This window comes from Rhamphochromis longiceps, linkage group LG18 (genome assembly GCF_057381845.1).
Source record: "Rhamphochromis longiceps isolate RC_006_pf linkage group LG18, R_longiceps_female_GT1.1, whole genome shotgun sequence".
NCBI lineage: Eukaryota > Metazoa > Chordata > Actinopteri > Cichliformes > Cichlidae > Rhamphochromis > Rhamphochromis longiceps.
Window position 1 is genome coordinate 14,579,430 of NC_140574.1, and position 18,091 is coordinate 14,597,520.

Genomic DNA, 18,091 nt, shown 5'->3' on the forward strand with positions numbered 1-18,091 from the left:
GCGATAACGATATAACCGACGATATAATTGATGCGAGACAAAATACAACTCCACAACATTACTAGCGCAAAAAGACAACCTTCCATTTATTTTCACTTAAACAAGAAGCTGGTTTTTTATGTACATTAAAGCTTTATAAAAATGTAACAGTGCAAATGCAAATTCCTTGCTGAAAGTTTAACCAAAAGGCATTTCCAGTAGAAATGGGCTGACATATCCTGAGCATAACCATGTATAATATCCACTGAAGTTAAAAAGAGGTGCTTTGCAACATTAAACTGCAGTGTGCAGTACGCATTTTTCGGACCATAAGGTGCACGGGATTATAAGGCACATTAAGCGAAACAAAGCAGTCAGATAAATCAAACTTTATTAAACTCATTCTTCTTGCTTCCTCCACTTCTGTACCATTGATTCATTAATGTTGAATTCTCTGGCAGCTGCTCTATTCCCATGTTGTTGCAGTATATTAATGACTAACCTCTTATTGTGGATGGATTATCTCAGTTGTTCTCCTGACTGAAGTTTGGTCCGTTTACAGCATCCTGCCATGCGATTGCATTTGTCTCTAACCATGAAGAACCTTCACGTTAACTTTTATAAGTGGAAAAGTGTTAGTGTTCGTCCTCCAGCTTCACTGTTTATGTTATGCTAACATAGCTGTGTCGCTAGCGATCACGTAGCACATCATTATATACCAGCTAGCCCAACTTCAGTAACCCTACAAACGTCACTGCTGTTTAGTTTCCTGTCTTCATTTATGTTGGAAGTGATAGCAGAGCTGTACGTTTGATTTTTTTCAGAAATCTCTCAGTCAGAACATGCAATATCATGCTTAGGTAACTAGCGAAACTAGCGAGCTAACTTCCGCTAGCTTCCTGCTAACTTCTAACTCCATTAAATGTAATAACTTTTGTTTTCATGGATGCCTGGAAGTTAAAGTTGAGAGGCACTTTATAGTTACACCTGGTAAAGCAGCAATGCTGATCGTTTTATTAAAGATGAAAGAATTTAGACAGTTTTTAACTCTAAGTGATGCTGCAGTGTTGTTTGACCTGAAGCATACGGAGTTTAGGACCCAGATTACTCCCAGATTTAAGAGCATCTTAGTCCGACAAATACGACAATAACGACGGCCGCTTGCATGTTCTGCAAAAAAATGTGCTTTGTTGTGTATCTGACGGACAAACACCAAACCAGTTCCACATCACGGAAGTTGCACCATTTTTACAAACCAATTCTGGTTCATCTGTTTCACTCAACAATCGGCCATGTGCGTATGAAAACAAAGGCACTGCGCATGCGCGTTTTACTCCCATTCTATCGCGATATTTCATTTTCCTATCGTTGCCTAACATTATACCGGTATTACCGTGAACGGTATAATATGGCCCAGCCCTAAAGCCGCGTCATATAACGTGCGGAGGGCGGTGAAAGAGGCGAAGCAGCTCTACGGGAGGAAACTAGAGTCACAACTCCAACAGAGTGACTCTAGGAGCCTGTGGCGGGGACTAAGGACAATAACGGACTATAAAGCACCAACAACCGGTATGACGAACGCGGCCGTGACTCTGGCAGACGAGCTGAACACTTTCTATGCTCGCTTCGAGGCTGCAGCTAAGGACTCCAACAATGCTAATGCTAGCGGCGCTAACGGCTGCAGACAGGAAGATACTGCCAGCACCGGAAACGTGCTCGTCATCTCTGAGCATGAAGTAAGGAGAGCCTTCAAGAGAGTGAACACCAGGAAAGCAGCAGGACCAGACAGCATCCCAGGTCGTATCCTAAGAGACTGCGCATACCAGCTAGCTCCTGTGTTCACTGAGATATTCAACATCTCTTTATCTCAGTCGGTGATCCCCACATGCTTCAAAGAGTCTATCATTGTTCCTGTCCCGAAGAAACCCCACCCTACTTCTCTCAGTGACTACCGCCCTGTAGCCCTCACCTCAGTAGTGATGAAGTGCTTTGAACGCCTGGTCAGAGACTTCATCATTTCTTCACTACCAGACACACTGGACCCACTACAGTTCGCTTACCGTCCAAATCGTTCCACAGACGATGCCATCTCTCATCTCCTCCACACATCACTCACTCACTTGGACACTAGAAAGGGGAATTATGTTAAAATGCTCTTCATAGACTACAGCTCTGCATTTAATACCATAATTCCCTCCACACTCACCACCAAGCTGGAGCATCTGGGACTCAGCTCATCTATGTGTCAGTGGATCTCCAACTTCCTAACTGGCAGACCACAGGCAGTAAGGATGGGCGGACATGTCTCAGCCTCCACCACTCTCAGCACTGGAGCCCCCCAGGGGTGTGTTCTGAGCCCCCTGCTGTACTCTTTGTACACATGACTGTGTGGCCACTACCAGCTCCACCACCATCATCAAGTCCGCTCCGAGCTCCCTGACCTGCACTCAATCTACAGCAGGCGGTGCTGGACGAAGGCCAGGAAGATCGTGAAGGACCTCAGCCATCCCAACAACGGACTGTTCTCTCTGTTGAGGTCAGGAAAGCGATTCCACTGCCTGAATACCAACACAGAGAGACTGAGGAGGAGCTTCTTCCCGCAGGCGATACGGTCTCTCAATCACACCACCACACAGTACTGACCCACACATATAGTTCTTACACACACACTGGACATTCTGGACATTGTTTCACTTCATCACTTAAATCACTTTAAGCATATTTGCACTGCACAAGACATAATGTGGATTGCACAACACTGGTCACTATGTTCTTCATTTCCAGTTAATACTTGTACAGCTGCTGTTATTGTGTATATATATATTTATTTATTTATTTATATTTCTTCATACATTCTTATATAGTTCTATACTGTGTATTGTGTATTTTGTTGTACAGTTATTTTATTTTCAACTTTAATTTATATATTTTATCTTATTCTTTCCCAGTTAACTTTACCCTTCATTCTAAATTGTGTTGTACAGTTATTTCATTTTTAACCTTAATTTATATTTCATTCCTTCCTAGTTAAATTTACCCTTTTTAATTTTTCATATTTATTTTCTATCTTATTCATAGCCTTTTTTTTTTTCTTTTTTTTTTTTTTAGGTCACGAGCAGTTGTCTAAGCATTTCACTGCATATCGTACTGTGTATGACTGTGTACGTGACAAATAAAATTTGAATTTGAATTTGATTTGAAGCAGAGATGGGATTCTGAGACTGCCCAAGTTGAAGCCTTCCACCACTCGGCTACACCTAGAAATTCTGTCCATAAACTTTATGAACAGAATTGATGACAAAGGGCAGCCCTGGGGGAGTCTGACACCCACCAGGAATGAGTCTCACTTCCCTCAGTATTGGTGCCCCTCAAGGATGTGTCCTCTCACCACTACTGTTCTCCCTCTACACTAACGACTGCACCTCCAAGAACTCGGCTGTCAAACTCCTAAAGTTTGCAGATGACACCACTGTCATTGGCCTCATTCAAGATGGTGATGAGTCTGCATACCGGCAGGAAGTTGAGCGGCTGGTACTCTGGTGCAGTCAGCACAATCTGGAGCTGAACACTCTTAAGACTGTAGAGATGACAGTGGACTTCAGGAGACATCCCTCAACTCTGCTCCCCCTCACCATATCAGACAGCCCTGTGTCAACTGTGAAGACCTTCAAGTTCCTGGGTACAACCATCTCCCAGGACCTGAAGTGAGAGACCAACATCAACTCCATCCTCAAAAAGACCCAGCAGAGGATGTACTTCCTGAGACAACTGGGGAAGTACAGTCTTCCACAGGAGCTGCTGATCCAGTTCTACACTGTGGTCATTGAGTCTGTCCTGTGCTCCTCCATCACAGTCTGGTATGGAGCAGCCACTAAACAAGACAGGAGCAGACTGCAGCACACTGTACGGGCAGCAGAAAGGATCATCGGCACCCCCCTGCCCTCCATCCAGGATCTGTACCTCTCAAGAACCAGGAAACGGGCAGGGAAAATCATCACAGACCCCTCACACCCTGGACACAGACTTTTTGATCTGCTGCCCTCTGGCAGACGGTACAGAAGCCTGCAGACCAGGACCACCTGACACAGGAACAGTTTCTTTCCCCTCGTCATCTCCCTTCTTAACAGTTGACCTGTCACACTGCTCCCACTGCCAGACTGCAGCTGCACCTTATGTACATTTTGTAGTATTCATTACTTTTTTTTTTTTTGTAATGTAGTATTCATTCCACCTCATTCATTTCTGTATTTTATGTATATAAGTTTAGATTCGTTATTTATAGTTGGTTTACACAGCTTTGTGTATGTATGTGTAATGTGTGTATATATAGACGTGTGTGTGTGTGTGTGTGTGTGTGTGTGTGATTTACATTACTGTGCTTGAGAGCCACCATCTACCGGAACCAAATTCCTTGTATGTGTCTGCACATATACTTGGCCAATAAACACGATTCTGATTCTGATTATTGCCAGCTAAGCAGACCAAGCTCTTCCAATGGTTCTATAAGGATCAAATGGCTCCTAGCAATGGGACAGACACCCCATACTCCTGTGCCTCCCACAGAACATTTCTAGGGACACTGTCAAATGCCTTCTCCAAGTCCACAAAACACATGTAGACTCGCAAACTCCCATGCACCCTCAAGTACCCCCCAAGAGGGTAAAGAACTGGTTCAGTGTTCCACGATTGGGACGAAAACTGCATTGTTCCTCCTGTACCTCATGTTCGACTAACAGATGGACTCTCCTTTCCTGCACCCTGGCGTAGACTTTCCCGGGTAGGCTGACGAGTGTGTTCCCCCTATAGTAGGAGCACACGCTCTGGTCCCTCTTCTTAAAGATGGGAACCACCAACCCACATCCACCCCGAGGCCCTGCCAACAAGGAGTTTAACTGCCTTAGTGACTTCACCCCTAGTGATGGACGAGTCGTCCCCCTTGCCCCCCATGGAAATATCATGTTTAGTTTATTTTAAGGTTACATTTACTATAATGTTTAACCTTTATAATTGTGATAATTCCTAGAATTCTCTGACCCATCCTCACTGCTTGTCCACATCTAATTAGAATTAATTAGAAGACCCACGCACCAAAAGAGGGTAAAAGGGCAAAACCTGTGACCTAAGATTAGAAAAAAGAAATAATGCATTTAGTTCTGCTTTTGCCTCCTGACTTTCCCCGTAGTTACTTAATGTAGTATTGATCTGTCTTTTAAGTCTCATTATTATATTTCCCCTAAAACTATTTATTTAGTCTTTCTTTGTATTGTTTACCCTGTTAAACTGTGGAACTTCATTTTGTTTTCATTTCAATGGCTTCATCAACCCTAAATGATTTATTCATTCTTCCTTTCCCACTAATTTCAAGGGAGCTCTCAACATTTCTTTACGGGGATTAACTTCCTTAGCTTGCAGTTTTGCACTGAGCTCTAAAAGATTGATACTGAAAGCAACGGAGGAGCAAATCAAGCTAAGTGCTGTGAATTGTGCCTGACTAGAATTTAAATAGATGTCTGTAGTCAAACAGTTGTGAGTTTATGCCTCCCCCCCAGTTTGCTGTCATGAGTGCTGTAAGTGTGTGTGAGTGAGTGTGTATATGACCTCAGCTTTTAGAGCCATGCTGTTATCACTTCATGGAGGTGTGGGTGTGTTTTAGGGCCAAACGTAAGTGATAGTAGAATAGGTGTGTTAATGTAGCTGTGTAGGTTTCCCAATGTTTGTACGTGTGTGTGTGTAGAAGTAAGGTTGGTGGGATCAAGTGGAGTTTGAATGCCGTGTGTGTGTGTGTGTGTGTGTGTGTGTGTGTGTGTGTGTGTGTGTGTGTGTGTGTGTGTGTGTGTGTGTGTGTGTGTGTGTCTTTTTGCATATTGGTATGACACTCTTAAATCCCTTTTCTGCATAAGTGATTGTAAGCATTTGCATTCTTACTTCTCTTTACTGTAACAGTAGACTCAAAAAAGTAGACTCTAAAGCTCTTCACTTATTTACAGGTAACTGTTATAATGTACCCATTTGATCCAGTATCAGTGAAAAAGTTTCTTATTTTAATGAGTCACTATTTTATTCTAATCGTACTGTGCTCTTACTTTTTATGTTGGTAGTCAAGTTTAGGAATTAGACCCATTGAACATATGCTAAATTGCCCATTTCATCTCAATAAATGCCATGAGCAGGCTTGCATTTGTGAGATTTGATCATTTACACTATTGATATGCTTCAATTCTAGTAAGCCATGAAGTTGATGATGCAATTTGCAATTAAGTTTATATACAGATCAGTGATAAATTAAAAGGAAAAAAACTAAATTAAATGAATTGTTTTAGCAAGCTGTTGGGCCACCATATGCACATTAAAGACTTTTTAATACACCTTAGTATCGATTCCCTGCCTCTGGAACACCACCGGAGAGAGCAACACATTCCTTATTTGGCATTTTGATGATTGCAGTGGAGAGCAATGTCGCTCGAAACTCTCAGTCAAGATCTGGTAAATGCAAAGGCACATAGCACATGATTGTACCCTCAAAATGGGGACATTGCCATCCTGGAAGAAAACACTCCCGTCAGGACTGAAATATGTCTTCCTAGGATAAAGCTGATCACTTTAAAACAACTTTGTGTTGATTTGCCATGACCTTTTCCTCTAAGGAGAAATGTGGAGCCTTACCATTTGAGCAAAATGCTCAGTAAAGCATAACGGAGCCACGTCATGTCTTCAGTATAGGGTTCCTGAACCCTGGAGATTTTTCCTTTTAATTTGATAACTGATCTGTATTATTTGGGATTCTCAGTTTTACTTCATATTCATTAAAATAAGCTTTATAATGTGTAAATGTGTAGTTCTTTCCTTTGTTAAAAAAAAATCAGATTGTGCTTGGTTCACATGAAATTTTCAGCTCAAGAAAGATAGCGATAGCGCAGTCATCATCTTTATAGTGTAATGTTCAGCTGGTTTTTGCATGACCCTGATGTCTTTTCGTCCTGTCTTTCCGAAGCCTCATTCTCCTCGTGTTTGTTCTTTCTCTGGCAGGCGCAAGTACAAGAAGACATCCCAGAGGTAAGACTTGCTGCTGGGACTGGACCTCCTCCTTTAGCCCTGTGCCTACCCATCTCCCCTTCATATTTTACCCCCTCCACTTTCTGCCTGTCTTCTTTTCATTTCCTGCCATCTGCATCACCGGACCTTAGGAAATAACTTTTTATTAATATTATTATTATTAATTATTCATTGTTGCTTTCAGTGCAAAATCACTTTTGCAGTATTGTTATGAATGTGTAATTTAAATAAAGGTTGTTGTTGTTATTATTATTATTATTATTATGATTAGTATCTTATTACTATTGTTATTGTTATCCCCCTGTTCACCACCTTAAATCCCGAGAGCCACATATAGTACCTAAACAAGTAAAGCACACCTTGCCACACTTGCGGGCATTCACAGATACTCTTGCTTTCACTCTCTCTTTCCCTCTTGGGTTGATTCAAGTGTCGACTGAGTACAATGGATAGAAATCAGGGCGACACAGTTTACCATAGAACACGCACACAACTTGAAAGCCTGACAGATAACTCAATGTTATCTTCATTTTTATTAAACTTTCATTTGTTTTCTTCTGTTGGAGATGCTCAGGGGAAATCAGGCTCTGCATTAAGTGAGACATGAATGCATTTATTTACAAGAGTAAAAGCGGGGATTAATTAATGTTGCTAGATAAATGGGTAATGTAGGTTTAAGTGTCATTTATTACAGATGTTACTGCATTGAACATTAAATGGGTGTCATGCGTTTTTTTTTCAGTTATGTATCTGGTTATTTTTTTCTTGGTGCAACAGACATGTTTTATTGCTTGGTGACCCAAAAGGTTTAAAACTAAAAGGCTTTATACATACCTTCAAAAATGTGCTTTGTAATCCAAAGTGCCACATAGTGAAACGGTAGTCTTTTGTGGTGAATGAAATTTGTACCTGATGTATTGTTTGAGACAATCTTCCTACATTCTTTATAAAAGAGTAATGTCTTTTCTCAAAATAAACAATATACCTTGTTGAGTGAAAAAATAATTTTATTGAAGTTTTACACAAGAAATTATTTTTTTCAGCATCTACAGTATATGTGTCAAAAATCAGCATTATCACTAAGATTTGTGCTCTCTTAAAATTTGTGCTCTAATATTAATTCACACTCACCGGCCTCTCTTCGTATACCTTTTAGTTATAACTCGCTAGCACCAGGTTGGACTCCATTTGGCTTCAGAACCACCTTAATACTTCATGGCACAGACTGTGCATTCCTGTCAGCTTGAAGCACTCCGACCATTTCCCTCTCAACTTTGGCACCAACAAGTCATTTTCTCCCAGAGAACTGCCACTCACTGGATTTCTCTTTTTCAGACCATCTATGAACCCTAGAGATGGTTGTATAGGAATATCCCAGTAGATCAGCAGTTATACTCAGACCAGCCTGTCTTGCATCAGCAATCGTGTCATGTTATGTCACTAAAGTCGCCTTTCTTCCTCATTCTAGTAAACTACAGCAGGTTGTCTAGACCATGTCTATATTATTAAATGCATTGAGTTGGCAATTAGATATTAGTGCTTACAAGCAGTTGATGGCAGGTAAGTGTACATGTTATGTATATGACCTACATAACACAACAACATCATTGTCAAATATTTTCAGCTTGCTTATTTAAGTTTAAACCTTATAAAAGTCACAGATGTGGCAATTTCTCAACTGCAAATTATTGTGTCCAAAACCAACAATGTGTTAAGCCATGTCCACATAAAAAGCAAGCTGCTTTTCACCAGCTTCTTTAAAACGGACATTTGGTTACTAGAGGAATGTTCTAGGCTCTGGTTGCATCATATGTCAGCTACTGTTATCTTTCGCTCCATTCGGTACTTGCTTTTATCACTTGCTTCACTTGCTTGTTTTTTGTTTTGACTGTCATCACTACGGTGGCATTTCATAGAGTCTCCGGTGGCTAAATAGCTGCTAGTCTCTCCCTGTGTGTATGCCGGTATAGACAAAAGTATCTAACTCTCCTGTTTTTCAGGCTCAGCTCATTCGTTTTTTTTATTGAAAAATAGAAAAAACAAAGTTAAAAAAAAACAAACATTAAGACAATTTCAGTCATACCTCTTAAGTGTATTCTTTCATGGAATACAGTGCTTCTTTTTCCACCTACTTTTCCACCATTTGCACAAATCATGATCAGTAGTAAACAAGAAAATTGTAAACACTCCACAAAATGAAATTCCAAAACACTTTTTTTTTGCTGCAGCCTGTTTCATGGCACTTTCCTGGGAACTGATGGATTGCTGCACAGTCAGAGAAATACTGCTCATGTTATTGGCACAGTGTGTGGTCGTTTAGAGTGGTATAGCCTTAGCTGTTGGAAACTCCTTCTCTCTCCCTGCCGCAGTCTCTCTATCGTTCTCGCTCTCTTCGCTGGGTGGGTGAGTTCCTGTGTGGAGGAGCCGGGTGATTGACAGCTCCATATGTGTCTGTGTAATTACGGCCGGGCTAATTGGCAGAGAGGAACACTGGGAAATTGTTATTACTGACACACCAGGACAACCCCTTACACACACAGATGGAAGCAGAGACTGCCCTCCTCACAGAGGGAGGCATGGAGTGACGAGGGAGAGGAGTGTTTGTGTGAATGTGCACATAGAAAGGAGGTTAAGAGGGATGAAAGTAAAGCTGTAAAAAGAATAGAAGATAGTCTGTGTAGGCCTGTGATTGTGTGTTTTATCTGGGGTTGGTGCTGGAAATAGGGAAACAGTTTGCCTACTTCTGTATAGGTTATCATTTTTGATCACATGATCTCTATTGTGTTCTGCTCTTCTCTTTCAACAGTTGGCAGGTTGGTAAGCCCCGCCTCCCACTTAGTTACTGTTGCTGTGGTTGTCAAGCTTTCCATTCATAGCACAGCACATCTGCAATTTACAAAGATGGCAATGGCAGGTTTCATTTTGCAATTTTTGGAGCAATAATCCAAATTTAAATCCAAAGTTGTTTAAGACTAAAACAAGCTAACTGTTGCTGTTTTATTAATAATAAAGAAGGCTTTTATTAAGAGTACATATAAAAGCTAGAATAACAAAAACAGATTTTTCGTGTTATGTGTTTTTCACTTAGCCTCAGCAGTTAGCTGGCCTTGCAATGATGATTACAATAAATACAGTTAATAGACTACAACATTTTTTGTTGTTATTGTCATTGTATGCTTAGTTTATAAAGACAGAGGTAAGATTTATGCTTCATTGCAAACCTTACAATACTCTTAATCCATTATCTGGTCAGAAACCTTATTTGATTTCATTCAGCTTGGCTTCCTCCGGCTCACTGTGATGTTGTCAAACCACATGGATTTCTCTCAGCCAATCAGTGAAGATCAGATTATGTCACAGATAGTGACATCATGGCATCTAACCCCCTAAGCCCCAACCTCAACCCTAACCCTGTTAACTTGTAATGCTTAGAAATGTATTAGACTACGTGGCATAAAAACAAGAAAAGGTTTTAGAAATCTGTCTTTTAGAAACTTGTATACAATTATGTATAAGGCAAATAACACTGATTTCATGTTTTTATTGCCATGTTTGGGCTGGCACGCTGGATGTTTTTGAGAAATTAAAATCAAAATGAAATCAAAAAATGAATCAAAAATTTATAATAAGCATTACTTTAAAAAAGAAAAAAACTTTTTGTAAAACAGTAAGTTTAAAAATGTATGGATAACAGAAATAATTATATTTTAACGTTAGGCATGTAATTTTCATTAAAGAAGTGATTGAGGGAAACTGTGGCATAAACCTTACATTGGGTGGTAGCCTTAAAAATTTATTAAGCACTGTATACATGGTAAATTAACTGCCCTCAGTTTGCAGCCTGAAACTGAAAAAAGAAGTACTGAATATTTCAGTGAGTGCCAGATACACACTAAGACCTTACAATCCTGTTACTGACCATTCACTAAATCCGCCAGTGGATGAGGTTTAGTGAATGGTTTGTTTGAAATCTGTTACTTCTTTGACTAATCCCTTTGAATGTGTCAGACTTTGTGGACTGGTGCCAGCTGAACTACCTCCAGATCAACGCCAGTAAAACCAAGGAGCTGGTGGTAGACTTCCGCAGGCACAAGCATTCTCCACTGCAACCACTGAACATCCAGGGTATGGACATTGAGGCTGTGGACAGCTACAGGTACCTTGGTGTTCATCTGAACAACAGACTGGACTGGACTCATAACTCAGACGCCCTCTACAGGAAAGGGCAGAGCAGGTTGTACCTGCTGCGGAGACTCAGGTCGTTTGGGGTGGAGGGCCCACTCCTGAAGACCTTCTATGACTCTGTGGTGGCTTCTGCTATCTTTTATGGTGTGGTCTGCTGGGGCGGCAGCATCTCTGCTGGGGACAGGAAGAGACTGAACAGGGTGATCCGAAGGGCCAGCTCTGTTCTAGGATGCCCTCTGGACCCAGTGGAGGTGGTGAGTGACAGGAGAATGGCGGCTAAGCTGTCATCCCTGTTGGACAACGTCTCCCACCCCATGCAGCAGACTGTGACAGCACTGAGCAGCTCCTTCAGTGGGAGACTGCGGCACCCACGGTGTGGGACGGAGAGATTTCGCAGGTCTTTCCTCCCCACTGCTGTCAGACTCCACAACAAAGACTTTAACTGAACAAACACACACATCCACACATGTGCAATAACACTAAGTGCAATAATCCTTTCTGGCATCGTTGTATTTTTACTCAGTTGTATATAGCATTCGTATTCTATTTTTATCTTATTGTATATTTTTATTCTATTTTATTCTACTGTATATAGTATATTATTTTATTCTATTCTGTACAGTTGTGTACTGTATTTATTCTTATTGTATTCTAATTTTTGCCTCATAACTTTTGCACTGTCCACTTCCTGCTGTGACAAAACAAATTTCCCACGTGTGGGACTAATAAAGGTTATCTTATCTTATCTTATCTAAAGCAGATTGATTGGAGCCACTAGGAAGAAAAGAGCACTTTCTCTTATGTTTACCAAAAAGGCATTGATCATCTGAACACTACCACTTACAGTGATTATTCATCAACCGCCAAAAGCTACAAGTAGAGGACTTGAGTGTCTCTTTGTATTTCATGACAAGCGCCTGAATGCTACTCTGAATTAAGCATGCTTTTACTTAAGCCTGTAAATATGCTACAGTGGTCACTGCTTGTAGTTTAGCTTTTAAGTGTTTTGCCATCTGATCCAGACAGGCCTCCAGCCTTAAATGGTCTCCAGCCTTAAATGGTCTTTGTAAGTAACCGTGTGTGTGTGCGCGTGCGCGCGCTTACACAAGGGGTTCTTTGGGGTTTTTTTTTTTCTCATTTAGCCTTCTCGTGGTTAGTGTTTTGGTCCAGATCACAGCCTTTAAAACTGTCCAAGGCCTTACATCATGTTCTCTGTGGCAAAACTTTTTCAGCACAAGCCAGCCGTTTCCTCTCTGCCATAAATATCAGGTACCCTGTCTATGTATATTTTATAAATGCCAGTTTGTGTAGGACAGATTTTCAGGGATATATATGTGTGTGTGTGTGTGTGTGTGTGTGTGTGTGTGTGTGTGTGTGTGTGTGTGTGTGTGTATATATAATTACCTATAATCCAAATTTCATTTTCTTCTCATACTGTAGTTGTGATTCATTAACTAAAAAAAGTATCAAATCTAAACTCCACTTGATTGCATTCGCAGATCCGCATCAAATTTCTAACAAAACCATTTAATTTTCCCTTTCTTGTTGTTACTTAGAAAAAATCCTTCTAATACTATCTGATCGCTCATTGATAGCTGAAATTTAAATGCCAAGTAATAACCACATTTCTTACTACCGAACCTCAGCAGCAGTTCAAGGCCTCTCTGTCTACATAAACTCAAAGTTTTTGAACAGACAATACAGATTACAGGCAACAATATGACTGACAGAAAATAAAAATGAATAATATTAAGGAAAAAACTGGGACATGTCTTTAGGAAAATTCAGGAGAATTTTGGAGGCCTTATACAGTTTTAAACTATGACTGTATTTTTTAAAATCAGTATACACTTGACATGTTGAAGATTCACTGCACTAAGATTTGTTATCAGTCTTCATTCTGTATATCTATTTGTACAGCAATATTAATCCACCTGCCTGACTTTTCTTTTAATATGGTCTCATCAGAACATGGATACTGGACCTCCTGGGGTATTTGTTGTTGGCGCTGGGATGCTGGCATTAGATCATTTGGGTCCTAAAGGGTTGCAGGGTGGGACTCGGTAGATTGTGCCATTTCTGGAACATTGTCCCGATGCTGATTTGGACTGGGATCAGAGAAGCTCAAGAGGCAAGTCAATATTGGGCTCTTTGTCCTGTTTTGAAGCATAACTCAACAGTTTTTGGCACATTTTCCTCCTGGCAGAGGCAGCTGATCATGAAAAGTGCCTTTGCCGCTGGGACATGGTGTATTTTCTACAATGTTTAGGGGGGTCATACGTGTCTAATATCTACATGACAACATGACACAAGGTTTCCCATGGCATTGTGACACTGCGTTGTAACAAGTGATCAATGTTATTTGCTTCACCTTTCAGGGGTTTTAATTGGTGACGCTGATTTGTGTCATTATGTAGTAACTCATAGAAATAAAAATACAAATAAAATGAATGGTGAATTAAAAAAAGACAGCTCATTAACAGAAGAAAAAAGGCAAGGAGCAATAGAGAGGTGGACAGATATAGTCAGGCTGAGAGTCACAGGGGAAAATTGAACTCTTTGCTGAATGTCAGTAATCACGGAGCAAATCCTGGGATTGGCATTTCAAGAACAGCCCATTATAAGCCATTACCCGAGCCTCTCTGTCTCTCTTATCTGCGGTCTAAGGCCATTTGTCAGTCACCGCAGCTATTGGCCTGTCTATTGAAGATGATTCATTTGGAGCAACATTGGTGTATTGTTATCTTGTTATTGGTTTTTTTATGAGTGGATTCATCGGCCACTGGAACAAATATAATCATGTCTTTTAAAACAACCCGATTGTCTTTTGAGCAGTAAGGAGCTGGGGCAATTAGAACGGCAATAAAGATGATGATGTGCTGAAATAATAGATGAAAAACAGAGATGATGCCATTAATCACCTAAAAATTAGAAACACAAATGTCACTTCAGGCTCACTTGTGATAACAGCCTCATTTTAAACATTAATTATTATTATGAATTACACATTTTGAGAATGATTGCTTAGAACACGTGAACAATTTTTTACATTATCCCAAAAGTAGCAGAAGTAGTGTAAAACATATGTTTTTTTTAAGGACAATTTTGTAGCTCAGTTTTTTGCTTGTGTGCTTTCCAGCTCAGATGTATTGATATTTATGCTTGCTTTTCCTTTTGTTCTTCCTTTCTCTATCTTTCCCTATCTAGAGGGGTAATTACCTGTCTCAAATGAATTTAAAAGCTTAGCCTAATTGCATTCTTCTTATCCAGTCTTCTTCTTCCCCCCTTTCCTTTCCACTCTGCCTCTCATCAGGTGATCTTTCCTTTTCATGCGTTACTGTTTCCTGATTCACTCCACGTCGCATTTTCTTAAAAAAAAAATGCTGGTACTGTAGTAAAATGCATTTTTTTACAAATTTATTTTACTTCTGTACATTAATATTCATAAATGCATACAACATGTGGCATTTTCAGCACCATGAACAACATCAGTAAAAGAGAATTAAAGCCACGTTTTTATGTTGTGTTGGTACTCCTCATGCAGCAAAGACAGTTTTGACTCTTTGCGGCTTGAACACTGGAAGTCCTTTAGTGTTTACCACTGAGAAGTTGGGCTCTTTGGTTGAGGCTTGTTCTGGGGATACTGCTATCTGCAGAGATTACAGGCAAAATCAATGCTTTGGCTTTTTTTTTTGTCCTTTTCTGTGAGGCAGCTGTGATTGGAGTTGCAGTGATTTTGTTCTCTGAGGGAATGCTGTTGCTACTGTGGAGTGCCATTGTGCCAAAGCTCAGGTGTGGAACGTGTGGGGACAATGCAATATTCAGATGGATGCAGTGTCAAAGTGACATCCGCATGAATGCCAGGACCCCGGGTTTCACACTTTTACCTGTCATTGGTTTCATGGACATCAGATGTGGTAGATTTTTATTATGGAATGGTATGGAGGTTCCATTTAGACTGAATACTACCCTTCAGTATCTGCAAACAGAGCAAATCACTTTCACACTAATTGTTGTCTGTGCAATCCGGTCATCATAACAGAGAAATCGAATGTGTTACTGTAAGTGCTTCATTTTCATTTTACAGCAATATGCTTCTACCCTGATTATTTTCTTCCTCTTTGCCTACCTCAGAGAGCCATCATTAAGCTAAGTATATTGATACAGTGAAGATTAATTACAAAGCCTAAATGAAAGGCTTTCATCCTAAGTTGAATCTATAGGAGAGATGAGCACATAAACGTCACATGCTTTAATGGTGCCAATTCACCAGGCTTCCCCTTCCTACTGCCTGCAGCAGATAATATTCCAGATTTATGGTGCAGATTGTCTCCTTAACCTGGTTGTTTATAACCATCCTTCATCTAACCATTCCACCCCTGTGCCGGTCCCTACTGCCTGTTTGTCCATTTGGCATGACTTCAGGACAGAGGCAGTTAGATGAGCAGCAATGTGTAACTAGTGTCCATGAGTTTATATTGAGATAAAATATTCAGTCACACTGATTGAGAATGCTTAAAAATACACTACATGCTTTGTCTGGCATCTGTCTGAATACGTTTGTGTGTGCTGCATATATTTTCTTTCCATTCAGCTATCATCTCATTCATCTTCAGATTTCTCAGTCAGCTCTAGTGGGAGTCACAGATCTAACATATGACCTATTTAAATACTTTATCTGGCCCACAGGTTCTGTCATTACCAATGTGAAAGACAACATATTCAAAATTGTCTTAAGCAGCAATGGTGACGATTTAAGAGATTTTAAAAAACAAAAAAACAGAAAAGCAGTAACTGGGAATGGCACTATGAGGGAGTTTGAGTAATTGGTAATGATAATAACTGGTTGTTTAGCAAATCTGTGTCTCAAATGATCAAACCCAGTGATTTAATATTAATTCGTTTTTTCTCCTCTGCTTCTGTCCCCTCACCCTCAATCAGCTGCAGCAGATGGATGCTTATTTTGTTTTCCTGTTAAAAGGGAGTTTTTCCTTCCCTCTGTTGCCAAGTGCTTGCTCATAGGAGGTCATCTGATTGTTGGATTCTCTCCATTATTTTCGGGTCTTTGTCTTACAGTATAAAGTGCCTTGAAGTGACTGCTGTTGTGATTTGGTGCGATATGAGTAAAACTTGAACTGAAAGTGTGGAGTGAAGTATGGAGATCTGAATAAAACATTTTCTGGTGAAATCAGGGAATTTACTTCCCATTTATCATAGTTTGTATTTTGTTGTACCATTCTCTATAAGCATTTAGCATATACATCTGGTAGTGAGACCCTGCCTCACCCTGTGCCTCATGGAAAGCCCAGCAGATAAATTAAAAAAATTAAGTTAAAAGCAATGAGTGAGCTGTGTCAAAACAAATATGGCATTAGCCACTGTTGGATGGTAGCCAAGGAGTTAATGGCTTGATTAGTAATGTGGTGCTTTGCAGCTTGTTGGTGCTTTGTTGTTATGTAAACAGGAAACATTGAAGGATTTCATTGCAAAATGAAACGTGTTGCTTTTCAATTGATGAAAATCTCTTGGCCGCATATGGGAAAATTAATAAACACTTGCTGTTGTTTGTATTTGCAAAAATGCACCATATTTGCTTTTCTGTTCTTTTTAATCTAAATGTGTGAGCATGTGGATAAACTGCTGTGGTGTTTTCTCTGATGCTAATCTAAGAGGGAAGCTAGAAATCACAACAGTCACGCACCCAGGAGTCTGTTTTCTGTCACGGTTTTTCAAACTTTCTTTTGGACAGGCTGGACTAAACATCCTTTCCAGAAAATAAACTTTCAGTACAGTAGTTCACTGTTGTACAGTTAAACTCATGGGGACTGAGACTGAATGTCTCAAGTTCATGGTTTGTTTAAGTGAATATGTCAATCACTGACTTGTTGTATACTTTTCCAATCTAGTTTAATTTAAGCAAAAAAAAGAAAAAAAGAAAAAGCAAAAAGGCCAAACATTTGGCGTCTGTAGCTTCTCACTTGTTAAAAAGCACTTGTTATTGGTGCTAAATGTAAAACAGTAAATTAACTTCTGGGCTTTGGAATATTAATTGGACCAAATAAAATACTTAAATGGTAATGAATTCTCAGTTTTACTTTTACAACAGAAATGACTCTGTTCTTCTCTTGAACGACTAAACAAAGCATTGCAAGAGATAAGCACTTATCTCTTGCAATGCTAAAGGTTATCTAAACCAGCTATAGGCTGAATATAAACAGATATGGAATGCTTCTACATTTCAGGTCTACCTTGGCTCAGATTTAAATCTCAAGGTTAAATTGCTGTTCTGAGAACTCGAGGCTTTCAAATGGCTTGCATTCAATTAGGCTACCACTCCCAAACTATTAAATCTTTAACTTACCTCTATACAGGAATCCTAAGCAGTAGATGTGATCATTTAATAAATGTTGTTATTATAACAGGATATACGTGTGCATAGTTGTAAACAGATGTTAACACAAACTTTTATGTGAACAATAACCATGTGTAGAAGGTGAGGATGAGTCTACTGCTAGTTGCTACTTCATCAGCAAAGGCTCTCATCAAACTGGTTGTGTCTAACTAGCACTTCCTTCCTCAGTGCAGCAATCTGAGCTAAATAAGTGGCCCTCAGGGCAGCAGCAAAGACACGAGGCTGGAGAGGAGTCTCCAGTGAGCTCAACAATCCTCTCATCACTACACTGCTGCTTGCTCCTGCTGGATATAATGAAGCGTAATTGAGTCATAAATGGCATGCTAATTTTGGTAACCATGGTGTTTGATGAAGACACTCAGTGTTTTGAGATGGCTTAAAGAGATAGTTTGATTTAGTGGAACTGCTTCGGTTTTTCTTTTTTGTGTTATGTATTTTTTGTTGGTAAGTAAACATTTCTCA

The 18,091-nt window shown here is 40.0% G+C and overlaps 1 protein-coding gene across 5 annotated transcripts in view; it reads left to right on the forward strand.

The window, feature by feature from the left end:
• pde1cb (phosphodiesterase 1C, calmodulin-dependent b) overlaps positions 1-18,091 on the forward strand; it is a 119,308-nt gene that overhangs the window by 50,019 nt on the left and 51,198 nt on the right. For 2 of the 5 annotated variants that reach the window (XM_085389044.1, XM_085389043.1), the window contains one exon: positions 7,006-7,032. The exons of the other annotated variants lie outside the window; for them this stretch is intronic. In XM_085389044.1, the coding sequence (XP_085245170.1) occupies positions 7,006-7,032 (27 nt within the window). The remainder of the gene's footprint in view (positions 1-7,005; positions 7,033-18,091) is intronic. 5 annotated transcript variants of the gene reach the window in all.